The sequence below is a fragment of the Ambystoma mexicanum genome, chromosome 2q (genome assembly GCF_040938575.1).
Source record: "Ambystoma mexicanum isolate Mex_15411 chromosome 2q, UKY_AmexF1_1, whole genome shotgun sequence".
Taxonomy (NCBI): domain Eukaryota; kingdom Metazoa; phylum Chordata; class Amphibia; order Caudata; family Ambystomatidae; genus Ambystoma; species Ambystoma mexicanum.
In genome coordinates, this window is record NC_090924.1 from 129,745,197 (window position 1) to 129,759,434 (window position 14,238).

Genomic DNA, 14,238 nt, shown 5'->3' on the forward strand with positions numbered 1-14,238 from the left:
ATGCCAGGCCAGCACTGCACTGCATTTCTATATCATTTTTAGTAGAGCTTCTGCGGATGTTCCTGTGTAACAACTTTTTCGTCTTTTAATTCAGATCTCTATCTACTGAGGAAAGTAACAGCGATGGGTGCTTTGTACGCCCCCAGTTTGGCAAACATTTATGCCAGTTGGTGGATAGACATATTTCGTTACGCTCACCTGGTATCCACAGGGACGCCACCCAGCCGGGTTACTCGCTGGTATGCTTCTCAGCTTTGCCCTGATGTGGTCTGCGGGGAAGGTTCTGCCTGAAAATACAGGAAGACTGTGTTCAAGACTGACCGACTGGGGTAAGTATCCTCCCTCCACCCCCGTATGATTTCAGTCCCTCTGGCGCCCTCTCCTCACCTTGTGGTAGAATTAGGTGTGCTCTCCGTCCTGCCTTCTTTGCAGGGGCGCGTTGTCTTTCATGGGTGAGTGTGGTCCAGTTACTTCACTGACACCGGCCCGTTTGATATTGTTCAGGTAGGTTTTATTGCTGTTCTTTAGTTTTGTTGCTATCCTGCATGCCTTTCTTTGTTTAAGTTTAAAATGTCTTTTTTTTCTCCTTTAGGTATGCGGCGCTTTAGCGCAGCGAGCTGGCTTGGTTGAGCCCCGCTGGTAAATGATGGCGCATTAAGAGCGCTATGATGCGGTAAGTAAGCGCTATGTGCAGCGCTGCAAAGTCTTGCCTTTGCTAACCTGCGTTTTCCTTCCTTGTAGGTCGCGGTGTTCTTCAGCGTGAGTGGAATGTCCGGAGTAGTGCCAGCCGAGAGGCGACCAGCCAGCTAAGCCTTTTGAGCAGTTCGTAATTTGTAAATGTCTCTACTGCTTTCTTTAATGTTGCCTCGATCTTCCTCTTTCATGTCGTTCTGTGCAGGAGGCGTGCAGATTCGAGGAAGCTGTTCTCAGTAGCTGCGAGTGTTTAAAGATGAAGACTGCAGGTAAGATGCTGCTGCTAATGATGTTCCTTTTGTCTCCTTGCAGGTTCTGCTTCTCCGAGATTCGAGGGAATAGCTGGACACGGTGAGCGTCACGTTGCAAGCTGCAAAGTAACGCGAAGCATGTTGTCTTGCTCGGGTGTGGTTTAAATAGCCCCAGCGAAATAGTCCAGGTAAAGTAGTCCCTAGGCTACCACACCCAAAACACTAGACCGCATAGCTTGGTTCATATGAACCAAGCTATGTGGATTCCTCCATGTTGGCTGACAATACAATAAAGTAGTTCCCAAGCACATTGTTTTTCATGGTGGATGAGCCTGGCTCCATGAGGGCTTTTGAAGAGGATGCCAGGCTCTAGAGGCCCGAGTCCTGACTCCACCTAGCCAATGGGTTTGCCAGAGGGGGTTTTGGGCAAGGGTCATGACATATATATGAAAATAACCCATATGTCTCTAAAATAAATCGTGGGAAATGTTAGTTTGATGATGTGTTTTTCATCTGGGAGGGTACGGCTGAACTATTACAGGAATTCATACTTTGGCTTGATCAGCGTAACGACAATTTGAAGTTCACAAATCAACATGATGGGGATTTCGTGCCTTTTTTAGATTTGCACATTAGACATAGGAATAGCCATCTGTACATGAACCTTTACAGAAATCCCACAGACTGAAACACTTTTTTAACATAAGACAGTCAACACCCTCTTAAAGACAACTCGTTTAATGAACAGTTCCTTCGAATAAAACGGAACTGCACTTTTCTGGAACATTTTGAGGATCGGGCGCAAAACCTGGCGGATAGACTGCAGCAACTTGGATACCAGCAAAAAGTTGTCAAGTGTGCAGCCAAATGGGCATGTTTTTCTAATAGAGTGGGTATGTTGCAGCCCAGAGAGGGCGATAATCTGACAGAGTGGTGTGTGTGTGTGTCTCACCACATTTTCAAAATATACCAACTAAATCAAGAGATTGGTTAAAAAACATTGGCGTTTGGTTACCAGACCTGTGTGCGTGGCACAGATGCCCCTATTCACCCTTAAAAGGGGTTAAGAACTTAACAGACAGACTGTAAATTCTAAATGTACTAGTGATTCAGGCAGCTTTCTGCAAAGCAGCTTAGAAACTGTATTTAACGCATGAAGATCACCCATAGTGGGCCATTATCCATGCAGTAATGTCATGCTTGTGCATTGACAATTAGAATAACGGAGTTCATACATGGAACTTTTCACTGTTCGCTTAGGTTTACCAACTGCAATTCCACCAATGTAGTTTGTGGGATCTTAAGTCTTTGTGCTTTGCTGTACATTGGGATGACTACATGCAAAGTGTCATTAAGGATCAATGAACATTGGAGTCACATTCGTAATAGAACTCTAACAGCACCTCTGGTTCAACATTTTTGGGAAAAGGGACATTGTGTAGATGACTTCAAATGATTAGTGATTGACCAATTAAAACCAGACTGAAAATATTTTTCCATGGCATCACATCTGTTCAGGTTGGCACTGTGAGGGATTAGAAATGCGAAACGGACACAAAATAGTTTTCTCAAAGTTTGCCATTTATTAAATGTTAAGAAGTGACGTAAACGCCTATCTTTCCCTATCCTAACGAGGATGCTCTACCTAGCAAACTAAACTAAAGAATGATGACCTAGTGTCCAAAACGTTTCTGACCCTCGCACTAACGCATACAACAAATTAACACAAGGAATATTTGGCTACGTTCAATTCAACACCACAGTGTAAAAGTTTAAACTTCAAAATTGTCCTTGTTACCACAGTTGTGTTCCCTTCCCCTAGCTCAATGCAGGAACACTTGTGAAAAAGTTCTAATTCAACACATTTCTATTCAGTTCAACACAAAATTATTTTCCTCCCAATATGACCTTCTCTTGGATAAATTAAATGTCACTTTTATAGACACTTGTTCCAATAAACAAAGCACTGGTCTGCCACAATATCCTTCTTGGTAAGGCAAATGTCTTTCTCACAAAACAAAAGTTCATAAACCAAGGAAATGGTTCTCTTCAGGATATAAAGCAATTACTAGCATCTTAAATTTTTTTTTCCAACTGAATACTTTTGGCAGGATAGCATAACAATGTTTTCTTGTAAAGCAACAGTTTGTCAAAATGGTAATGGTGGTAACACTTTCTTTATACCACAACTTTTGCCACAAACACATTGTTTCAAAACATCTTCTATCCTGGCCCACTCGCCTGCCTACTATTGATTCATCTCTTGGTTTACTCGCCTGCCAGGATAAAAACCTCCTACTACTACATTCATTCTTAGTGGCAATATTTGTTCCAAGATTCTCCACACCAGTATTCCATTTGAGGAGGGTTGAATAATGGCTGCCCCTTTTTATAGTCTCTTGACAATATGAGTTACCGGTTTCCCCCAATTGGTGTCCCACAAAAGAGGAATTGTGCCCTTGTTGTTTCTGTGCTGTTTCTTTACATCCTCTTGGATATTGGCAATGCAGGTGATGGGTTTCCCACAATTGGTGTCCCATGAAAGGGGAAATTAGGCCCTGGTCGCCGTTGTATTACTTTCTTTATTCTGTATACAAATTGTCATTTGTTATCAAATGACCTTCTCAGAGCGTCCTGAGGTAACAATTAGTTTTAGGCCAGCTTAAAGGTCTTGTTTGGCATCTCTGCTTCTTTTGTTAGCTGATTCGTCAAACTTCCTGTGTCCTGCCTGCTCTACTGACAGCGTCCACGCAACTACAGCGGACTGCTTCTTCCTTCTCCGGAGCTCCGGTAACTCTGTTGATCCTTTCCTTCTACTTGCACACTGCAGCGCAACTCGCCTGAAGGGGAGCACGTCTCCCCTTCAGCTGGCTTCCCTCTCTGATGCCACTTCTCGCTGCACACACACTGCGCCATTGCATGACTTCCCTTATCGTATTGCCATCAGCTTGACTTCCTGCTGATTTCACGTTGACCTCTGGCCACACCTCCCATCAGCTGCAATTTGTTTATCAATGCGAATGTCCTGCTCAGGTGTTTTCCTTCACAACAACTAGACCCTAAATTCTGGTCAATAGCACTTTGGATCCTTACTAACTCTGAGCCCCTCTTCCTCGTCCAGTACCACAGGCATTATGGATCTTGAAGTCCATCGTGGTTTTGGTTCTTTGATATTTAGTTAGTTTAGATTGTTTTGTAAACTGAGAGTTGTCAGAGTTAGGAAACGTTGTAAAAAAAGGTTTGTATCCTAACATTGGAGTTGGGACCTCTACCTAAAACCGTATCACAATAATAGAGGATTTTATAGTTAAGTCCTGAACTGCTAAGGTGCATACATTATTCTGGTTAGATGACTTTTCATAGCATTTTCTTTGGGTAGTTTCATGGAGGGGAATTGAACAATGAACGCATGCCATTAGGTATTTGGGAATGATAAGATTCTCATCCTCGGCAAAGGATGAATACTGCATCTCTCTTAAAGGAGTCACGACTTCCCCCTGACAGCAATCTCCTCCCATGGGATCCTCCCTCCCTGGTACCACCCCAAGGTTAGGATCAGGTAGCGGCTGCCTTCCCCAGGCAACATGGGAGGAGGCAGGAGTTCAGTGATAACTCTGCTGGAGTCCTCACAAAACAGACTTGAATTTGGTTAAGGACGCAAACAAGCGGTCTGAATGAGGGAATGCAATGGGCTGCACTAATGAATGGAACCATTTAATGTCAATGGGGTCACCTCCGCCCCCCCCAAAAAAACTTGATTAAAAAAATCTTGTCTCAATATGATTTTTTTTTTAAATATTACTTATGGGACCTTAATGGAAATTATTGGAGTGTCTTTGTTACAATGTATTTTTCCACAAAATGGGTTAAACATAGGCCCTATATGCTTTAGAAACCTGTTCATCCCAGAGAGATAAATGACATCTAATTTTTCTGAAATGCTCAATTTGCACATGGGCTGTTAACAATTGCATCAGTAGTTCCCCAAACAAACATAGCTAATATGTGTGTAATAGCATTTTGAGATATTCTATCCGGTTGTAGCAGGTTTTCCAAACTGCCAGCGCAAGCATGTAAATTGTCGAGCAGTGGGCTTGAAACTAGTACAACTAAGATGGCCGCCGAGTGGTGACTGCATCTCTGGATTATCAGTGCACCCAAGATTGCCACTGTGAGATTTACTTTGTCTTTTGGAAACCTTACTTATGGGACCCTAATGGAAACTGAGTGTCCTTGTTACGTTGTGTTTTTCCACAGAATGGGTTACACGCATATGCCCTATACCTTTTAGGACCTTGTTCATTTCCACTGGTTTAAATGATGGAATATTTTTCTGAAATGCTTCATTGCACATAAGCCACTAATAAATTGCATAAGTGGTTCCCTAAACAAACAACATTGCCAATATGAGTGAAATAGCATTCTGAGATCTTCTAACCTGTTGTAGCGTTTTGGGCGAATGGGCCAGTGCCAGCGTGTAGATTGTCCAGCAGCGAGCATGGAGCTAGTACATTTAAGATAGCCATTTAGTGGTGACCGCATCTCCGGATTATCAGTATAGCAGCCAGTACTTCCAAGAAGGCCACTATGAGATTGACAGTGTCTGTAGATTCACGTTGCAGCATCCGGGACATGTGGTGCATCCTTTCAGGATGTAATATGGTTGCACGCAGTGGAACAAATAGATTGTGACGGTACGGTAGCATAGACGCTGTGCTGTCGGAATGCCGGTGAGTGCGGCGAGTTGTTAGGGTGCAAAAACTCATTTGTTATGTTTTGGCTGGTACTTTCACGTTCACTTGTATTTTGGAGACCCATGAGCGTTTATTTGGTTTCCAGGTAGACGTTTGGTGAATTAGAGTGGATCTAGACTAGCGGATGATTTGAAGGGCACATAATGTGGCAATAACCGCCTCGCCGGTGGGCCATTACCGCCTACAGGTAATGCCCCCGGAGCCACCGTTAACTGTACCTTCAGGACCCGGGGGCATTACCGTTGGGCGGTAATGGCCCACCGGCGAGGCGGTTATTGCCATTAGTATTCCGGGGTCTGCAGGCTTGTGATACTATTGTTAATGAGTTTGCAGCCCCAGAACACTAATGGCTGACGAAACCTTTTTGGTCGGCATTTCTTTTGCCGTTTATGATATGGCATTTATAACGCGCCTATACACAAGTGTATCAAGGCGTGACGAGACGGGTGGGAGGGGAACAGAGGGAGGACAATGATCCTACTAGGCCAGCTGTCATTCAGATCGCACAAGTGCATGGGAAGGGGAAGGAGAAGTGCGAGGGAGAAAGGGGAGAGGACAGTGCAGTACATGGGGTAAAGAAAACAAAATTAAACGGTAAGTAAAAGTACGGCCAGCAGGTGGCAAGTGCTGGTAGTCGGACTGTAGGATACAGAAACAGTCCCCAAGTGCGGGGGTTCCCAGGAGGGCAGTGCAGGAGTGCGATTGGCATGGGAAGGGACCTGGGCCAGAGATCGGGGGGTGATCAGGTAACCAGTGCAAATTCAGTGCCAGCCAGGAAGTTAGCAAGGGAGAGGAGGAGAAAAAGCAGAAGCAAAGAGAAAGGTTTTGAGGTGCTTCTGGAACCGAAGATGATTCTCCTTTTTAAGTTTCAGGGAGGCCGGGAGGCTATTCCAGAGGGAGGTCCCAGCCGAAGAAGGAGATCTACCACCAACTCGTTGCTTGGGGAAGCGACTGACCCTGAGGGAGTTTGAGGTAGATGAGCCGAGAGCTTGAGAAGGAAGGTATATGGGGTGAGAGTCGAAGGTATTGAGGTCCCCGGACCCAGAAGGCCTTATGACGATGCAGAGGGTTTTGAACTTAATCCTCGCAGGCACTGGGAACCAGTGCAGAGATTTCAGTCCTGGAGAGATCAATCCCTGGGCTTGAGCCCAAGGACATGTCTCGCGGTACTGTTGTGGATAAGTTGCAGGGGGCGGAGAGTAGAAGCAGGCAGATTTAGAAAGAGGCTATTGCAATAGTCCAGCCTTGAGAACCAGAGCACTGGAGACCGTGAGCTTCTGGGGTAAGGAGAGGAAAGGAAGTTTGAAAAGGTTTCGTTGCAGTACGCATTGGTTCTAGGAACACTAGAACACTCATACTGCTTAATTAGCACGGAGCAAAAGGGTGCCATTTTAAGCCTAGTTGCTCCGTGCTAATGAATCGGGAAAAATGTTTTTACTCATGAAATCTGCACGTGTACGTCAATACATGAAGTGTTGTTGCAATCAACCTTTCATGTATTGTGTTACATGTGCAGAATGCACACAATCTGCTGCATTTTGTAGCATGTACAGGAAGAAAAATAAGTTGCCATTAACATTAATGTATGTTCTGGATGCAATAAAGGAGAAGCACTTTTGAAAGAAAATTAAAATGATCTTTATCGTGCTTTTAATGAGTTCAAATGCATTTTTAAGGAAATTGTACATGGAGGCATTACTAATAAGGTGAGAAGGGAAAAAGACATGGGGGGTGACATTTCAATATCAGAATGTGGATCATTTGATTTAGGTTTACAAAAGTTATAGGTGCAAGTAAACTGGTGCAAGAGAACGGATGCAAATATGGTACTGACAATTTCTGCCAATAAGCGGTGCACAGGTATCATTCACTGTTAAAGTGGACATTTCCGTGAAAAATGAATGAGCAATTGGAAAACTGGGGGTTAGTTTTATTTGAAGAGATCCTGGAGATGACATTGTTAATGTAATTAGAGGAGATGCACAGATTGCAGCATTGTGTACTGGAAAACTGAGGGAAAGTGGTGTGGACATTATTTGTGTATTGTCCTTGGTGTGGAGTGTTGATGACCAGGCATTACGTTGTGTATGTTGTGGTTGCCAGTAATTGGAAAGTGATGAAGCATTCTTTTTTTCTTTTCTAACAATGTTTATTTTTGAAACAGAGCAGAGTGATTAAATTTCAAATGACATTATCGCATGGCATACAGCTTCTTAAATTCCCCGCTCTCCCCCCCTCCCCCCGCACCGCCACCCTGACGCTCCCACCCCAACTTGGATTTCAGGATCTTGACGCTTCCATTCCTGTATTAGTTTCTTCTTCTGCTCGGATGGCTTCCGTCCCCTCCAGGACTCTTCTGGCGTTCCGGGGCATGTAGGTTAAGGCCGGGAACTTTCTGTCATAGTCTAGAAATGGAGCCCAGGCGTCTTGGAAGCGATGCAGAAGCCCGGTTCTTGCCGCAGTTATCTTTTCTGCAATCAGAATGTCCCACATGTTTCCCCACCACAGCGTCATAAGCGGTCCTTCAGTGGATTTCCATGTGCGGGCCACCACAATTTGCGCTGCCAGTAAGCATTGGGTCAGGAGTGTAGCTTTTCTTCCCGATCTGGGGTAACACCCTGGGACACAGGCACCCAAGAGGATAGGTTCGGGTTCAAGTGGGATCACCGTCTTAGTAAAGTCTGCAATCGTGGTTAAGCAATGTGATCAGAAAAGTTGAACCTTTGGGCATGACCACCACATGTGAGTGATGAAGCGTTGTTCTGTCCAGTCACTGACATAATTTTTTTACAGTCTAGGCCAGCATTTGAAAGAAGTTGAATTGCGGTTGCACGAATGCAGTGGTTGGTATATATTTTACTTAGATGTGCGCGTTCACTAATACGTTGCATGAAACATCCAAGAGTGTTTTTTCCGAGAAGGCGATTCGTGTAGCAAATTCTTTCATCTTTGCATTGGTTGTGCAGAAAGCATCGAGGCGTTACAAAAAAACATGAGACGTCGAGATTACGAGGTAATTTTGACATGTAGAGAAGCAGTGATTTAACAGGGCAATTGGGATCAGTGGCATTGGCGTACATTCGTCCGCGAAGGTGGCTGCCTTCTGTTGATCAAACAGTCTGTGATGGTTTTTAGTTTGTTCATTGTATGTCAGGGTTGTGTATTGTTTGCCATTTTCATCTGTAACAATTTAGAATGCATTGCGTGGTAGTAAACAAAGACCTTCACCTCCACACCGTCCAAAATTGATTTGTATGTCAAACATACTTGGTATTGAAAAGCTTGAGTAAAGTGTACATTAAAAATGCTGCATGACCGTAGCTTTGCAAGATCACTGGAGGTGATTGGTGCTTTGTGTTGTGCTTGATGATTTCCGTTTCACCGTAGTTTTTTAATTATGGGAATGAAGACTTTGTTGGCAGCAGTGAATTCGGGAGAATGCATGATGTTTACTTTTCGGCTGAAGGGTAGATTGTTAAGGTGGCGATTAATACCAGACTGTAAAGATATTAGGCTTTGTGGTTGGTATTCAGTTCCCTGGACGGTGCGCACTTCAGCATAAAATGCACAAAGGTATGATGTAAGAGTTTGAAGTGATTCCATTTCAAAGGAAATAGAATATAATTTCTGGCATCCTATCTGGCAAAGCCATCCTTGGAAAGTGTCAAGTGCCCATTTTGTAGCACTTTGAGTATTCTGCTCACACCTATTTAATTCAAGTACATCGAGTTCTTGATCTGTACTGAGAGATGGTGCTCGATTAGATGGTCCTACTTCTGTTTCTACACCTTCGTCCGCAAGCCACTCCTCGATCGATTGGTTTCCTGTAATGGAGAAGTTTATCTTTGTCTCCAACGTGGACATTTCGGTGGAGCGTGAAGGAGGTTTGAGCCTGGGGGTTGTTTCCAGGCGGCGTTTAGGTCGGAATGAAACTGCTTTGTTTGCTGCCACGTCGCGTTGTTTCGGGAGCGTAGATGGTGTATGTGGTGAAGGCAAAATGGCGGCGTATCATGATAAGTAAAGCAGTGTACCCGGCACGCAAACGACTTTCATGCGTCCACGGGATTACACTTGGCATGGCTCGGAAACGAGCCAATCTACGTTTAGTGTATCCCGTGAACTCGCAATGCCGGGTACTAATGTTTGATTAACCTCTAATGGTGTGTACAGCATTTCACAAGCCCCACAGTAAGGACGGTTTATCTTTAGTATTTGACGGCCCGTTATACAAGTAAGAGTGGATTTGAGTTTGGTGTACTTGTTAGGTAGGGTAATCCCTTTAGTTGTATGAAAAAGGTCCTTTTTCTTTTTGTTGAATAAAAACCTTGCGTTGAAATACCATCCCTTTTGTCCGACTCCTCCTTCTGACTTACTACAGTAGTAGCTCCCACTCATTACTAACCTATTCGTAAAGCCTTGCTAGATGCAGGTTATTACGAAAACTGAATGGCCTGCTTGTCAGAACTGAGATTCAAGCTGTACATTGTATCTAATAACAATACAGAGGTAAGAAGGTTTATACTTCAGCTAAGACTTGCTTGGCTTCTGATGTTTGAGCGTATGTGTGCCTGGTCTGGCATCACGCTTCAGGAGCGATTGTGCTGGTTCTGTAAAACAGATATGGAATCCTCTCGGCACTGCCTTACCGTTTGCCCTAAATTAAGTAAATTATATGTGAAGGCATGTGAGGTATTTTTTTAACATCAATCTATTGCACAGTGACCAGGCCTGGGCTTAATTTATACTTAGGTGAAGATCTAAAGCTGAATTTTAGTATCATTTTTATTTGGCCAAAATTGCTTAAGATCATTGTCAGTGGGGGTTCTTAATCAACTGTATTATTCCCAATTTATTGCTTTTTAGAATAATGAATTATGGTGCATTGATTTGTTCTTTTTTTATATATATATTCAAATGAATTATGATGAATTGTAGCCTTGTTATCTATTGACTTCTTTTTATTGTTTTGTTTAGTATTGCCTGGAAAAAGTATGTTGAACAAAGTGTACTTTATTGTACAAGGTTTATTTTGTAAGTGTTGTAAGGTTATACTTTTAACCATCGACACTTTAATAAATTAAAAAAGAAATAGAAAAACAAATTGTCTGTACTAAGGACTTGGCCCTGACTGAAACAATCCTATTGTTGGAGAGTGTTTAAATGCCTTCAAATTCCCTGAAGTTGATCAGGTTTAGGGCCCCATTGAATTGAAGCTGCCAAGCTGCTACAGTGAGAACATTTTCTTTTGTGTGTGTGTGGTAGCCTGGAACAGAAACATCACTTTTGTAGACCTATCTGAAAGAGTTGTGTTCAGACAGCCTATGCAGGTGGCTATTACACCAGAACAGAATACAGCCATAGTGACTGCTATAGTATAAAACAACTCTTACCATAACATACAAAAGGAGACAGTGGATTGAAACAGTCTTAATATTTAGTGACTTTCAATGCACATCTCCCTTTTAACATACACATTATTTTGCAGGATTTAGTAAAATTGAAGTCTGTTATCTTTAAGCTGTTTTTTGTATTTGTAGATTTAGTGTTTGTGGGCAGGTCTCTGTGTCCCACTTTCCGGAAACCATCAAACAGATTAACAAATACAGGGTAACCCTACTGCCTCATGACAAGGAGAGAGCTTCTCTGCATACAACTGAGACGGACTCTCTGGGAGCCTTTTGCTTCAGGGCAAAGATTGGAGCCTACGACATTCAGGTAAGAATAATCTGACATGTACTGTGTAGAAAAAAATATGTTTGTTAATTTATATTTATAACATTTCTGTCATTGTTCATATTTATTTTGTGATTATTCTCTTGGTGATCCACCACATTCATTCTTTTACTATAAATCAAATTAATTTGCCACAATTATTTTTGGCTAGCAGTGAAAGGTTTACATAAGATCTTTGAGGCTTGTAATGGGAACATGTACAGAGTTCTTGCAGGTCAAGCAAAGCTCCTTTTTACCTTCAATGGAACTCCCTGACCTTTTGCTATAATTTGATTCCTGTCCTGACATTTGGATGTACGTAAAGCCTTTCTGCTTTTCTTCTTTTGCTTAGCTCATCGGTTATGGGGAAATCAAGCATTCCCTAAGGCTACCCGTGCACGGGGCTGTTGTCTCCCCTTGTGAAATAACTTGTTTATATGCTGCACACATCAATTTACAGTGAGGTCTTGCAGTGGAACTTTTTGTATATCTTTTCCTTTTTTGTTAAATGTTACTTTTGTAATGTGTTCAAGACAGGCTGGTAACATCAAACTTTTTTCTACGGTGTTTTAGTTTTTCTCACATGCACTTTGCATCTTATCACATCATGCCATTTCGAGAACCTATACTCAAAATGGGTCAGCGTCATGTTTTCTCTGTCATTTGGCCATCTAGTCCTTTTACATTCTTTCTAACCTCTCAGGTCAGCAAATGCTATACAAGGTAATCCCTTTCTCTTGCAAAACATCCAGTTTTCCGGGCAAAGCATTGGTGTGAATATATGGCCGGATGTGGGGACTGGCTGCCTGATCCCAACCCACACTTCAGCCAAGTATTTTTTGTTGCTCAGCAGATATTTGTATTTGTTTATTTATAACGCGCAAAACCAACAGGCCCGGAGGCATCAGGGCGCACTTTCTACAAGGTTGCAGTAATGTACATATACAAAATTACACAGAAAATTACACTAGCGAATCTACAGTAACAGCATATTAACCGTCTTTCTAATTACATATATTACATAAGTTACAGTGCCACTGGATTAACAGAGGGTAAAATCAGAGGAGGCAGGTCAAAGAATGTCAGGGAGAGACGCGGAGCATGTCTTAGAGCTGGTCAAAGAGCCAGGATTTGGTTTTGGTCTTGAAGGTGTTGAAGGAGTCTTCAGCTCTGATAGTAGCGGGAAGGGTATTCCATAGTTTGGAGGCTAAGACCGGGAAGCTGGTGCCCCCCGCTTTTTGCAGCTTAAACCTGGGGATCGATAGACAATGAGTCTGGGCAGTTCTAAGAGGTCGTGAGGTAGAATCGCGGGATAGCCGACTGCAGAGGTAGATCGGGGCTTTGTTAGCCAGGCATATGTGTGTAAGGGCAAGTGTTTTTAAGGAAATTCTCTGCTTGACAGGTAACCACTTTAGGTTGGTTCTGGATTCTGAGATGTGGTGGTTGCGGGGGATGTTCAAGGCCGCTCGAATGGCATTATTCTGGGTATTTTGGAGTTTATTCAGGTTCTCTTGGCTGGTACCTAAATAAAGAGCACTGCAGTAATCTATTTTTGCCATAAGGAGGGTTCTGGCCAGTGTGACACTGTTGGGGGTAGTGAGAAATGGTCTGCAGGCTGCAATAAGTTTGCACGTGTAAGCAGAAGCAGACCTGACAGCATTTATTTGTCTCGATAAGGATAGGTTGGCGTCAAGGTAAAAGCCTAGCGTTTTGGTGTCTTTCGAGACTCGGATGACATTACCGTCTATGGTGAAAGACTGATAAGATGGCTCAAGTTTGCTCAGGCGTTGTGGGGTACCCAAGATAAGGAGCTCCGTCTTATCGTCATTTAGACATAGCTGGTGTTGGGCCATCCAGGCTTGGATGACCAGGTAGATGTCATTGAGGGCCTTGGTGTCAGCACGATAATCACCTGAGATGGGGATGAGTATCTGGGTGTCATCAACATAGTTAGTGTAGGAGACACCCAGACAGTCAAGCACATCAAAAAGTGGTTTCGTAAAAATATTGTAAAGTGTAGGTGACACGCAGGAGCCCTGAGGTACGCCGCACTGAATCGGGGAGTGGTCCGCGGCTGCGGATGGTGCAAAGACCCTCATGGACCTGTTGCACAGGAAGGATTTGATCCATGCCGCAGCGGAAGATGAGAAGTTTGCAGCATAGTGGAGATGCCTGTAAAGGATCTGGTGGTTGACCAAATCAAATGCGGCAGAGAGGTCAAGGAGCAATAGCATTGCTAGTTTGCCCTTGTCCTTCAATACTTCAATCTGGGTTTTTAGGTCTATTAGAGCAGTTTCTGTCCCGTGTCTGGGCCGGAAACCGGATTGTCGTAGACCTAGCAGATTGTTAGATTCCAAGTAGTCTTGGATCTGAAGGTAAGCTGCGCGGTCCAGAATCTTGAGCAGAAACGGTACAGTAGTGATAGGTCGGAGGTTCGTAGGTATGCTTGGGTCTAGGGAAGGTTTTTTGAGTAACGGATTACCTGTGGGGCAAGAGGCTGTTTATGATTGGACAGCCCTTGCCAGTTTTAATGGTGCAGACCCTTACCTTTGGTGGGTGACCCTGGCTTGAATTTGAATAAAGGAGGAGTCTGGCAGCCTTCTTTGGATTGTTTGGAGCCCCAGACCCCTACGAAGAGCTTCCATCCAATCCAGACATGAGAATGACCATTGAAAATATCTATTATTGCCTCCTGCCAAGTTCTGGTGAAGACCTTTCTCTTTGGATGAATCTCCTGAAGACCTTTGTCAGTGCTTCGACCCTTGACCTAGTTGAACCAACCAGTCTGGAACCCGGTATGAAGTTCTTGCCTGAAGAAGCCTTAGGCT

At 43.5% G+C, this 14,238-nt stretch overlaps 1 protein-coding gene across 1 annotated transcript in view; it reads left to right on the forward strand.

Annotated features, from left to right (window-relative positions):
* The window catches only part of LOC138569235 (BOS complex subunit NOMO1-like), a 1,101,991-nt gene that overhangs the window by 166,476 nt on the left and 921,277 nt on the right, over positions 1-14,238 (forward strand). The window contains exon 12 of the mRNA XM_069647049.1: positions 11,236-11,413. Coding sequence (XP_069503150.1) covers positions 11,236-11,413 — 178 coding nt within the window. The remainder of the gene's footprint in view (positions 1-11,235; positions 11,414-14,238) is intronic.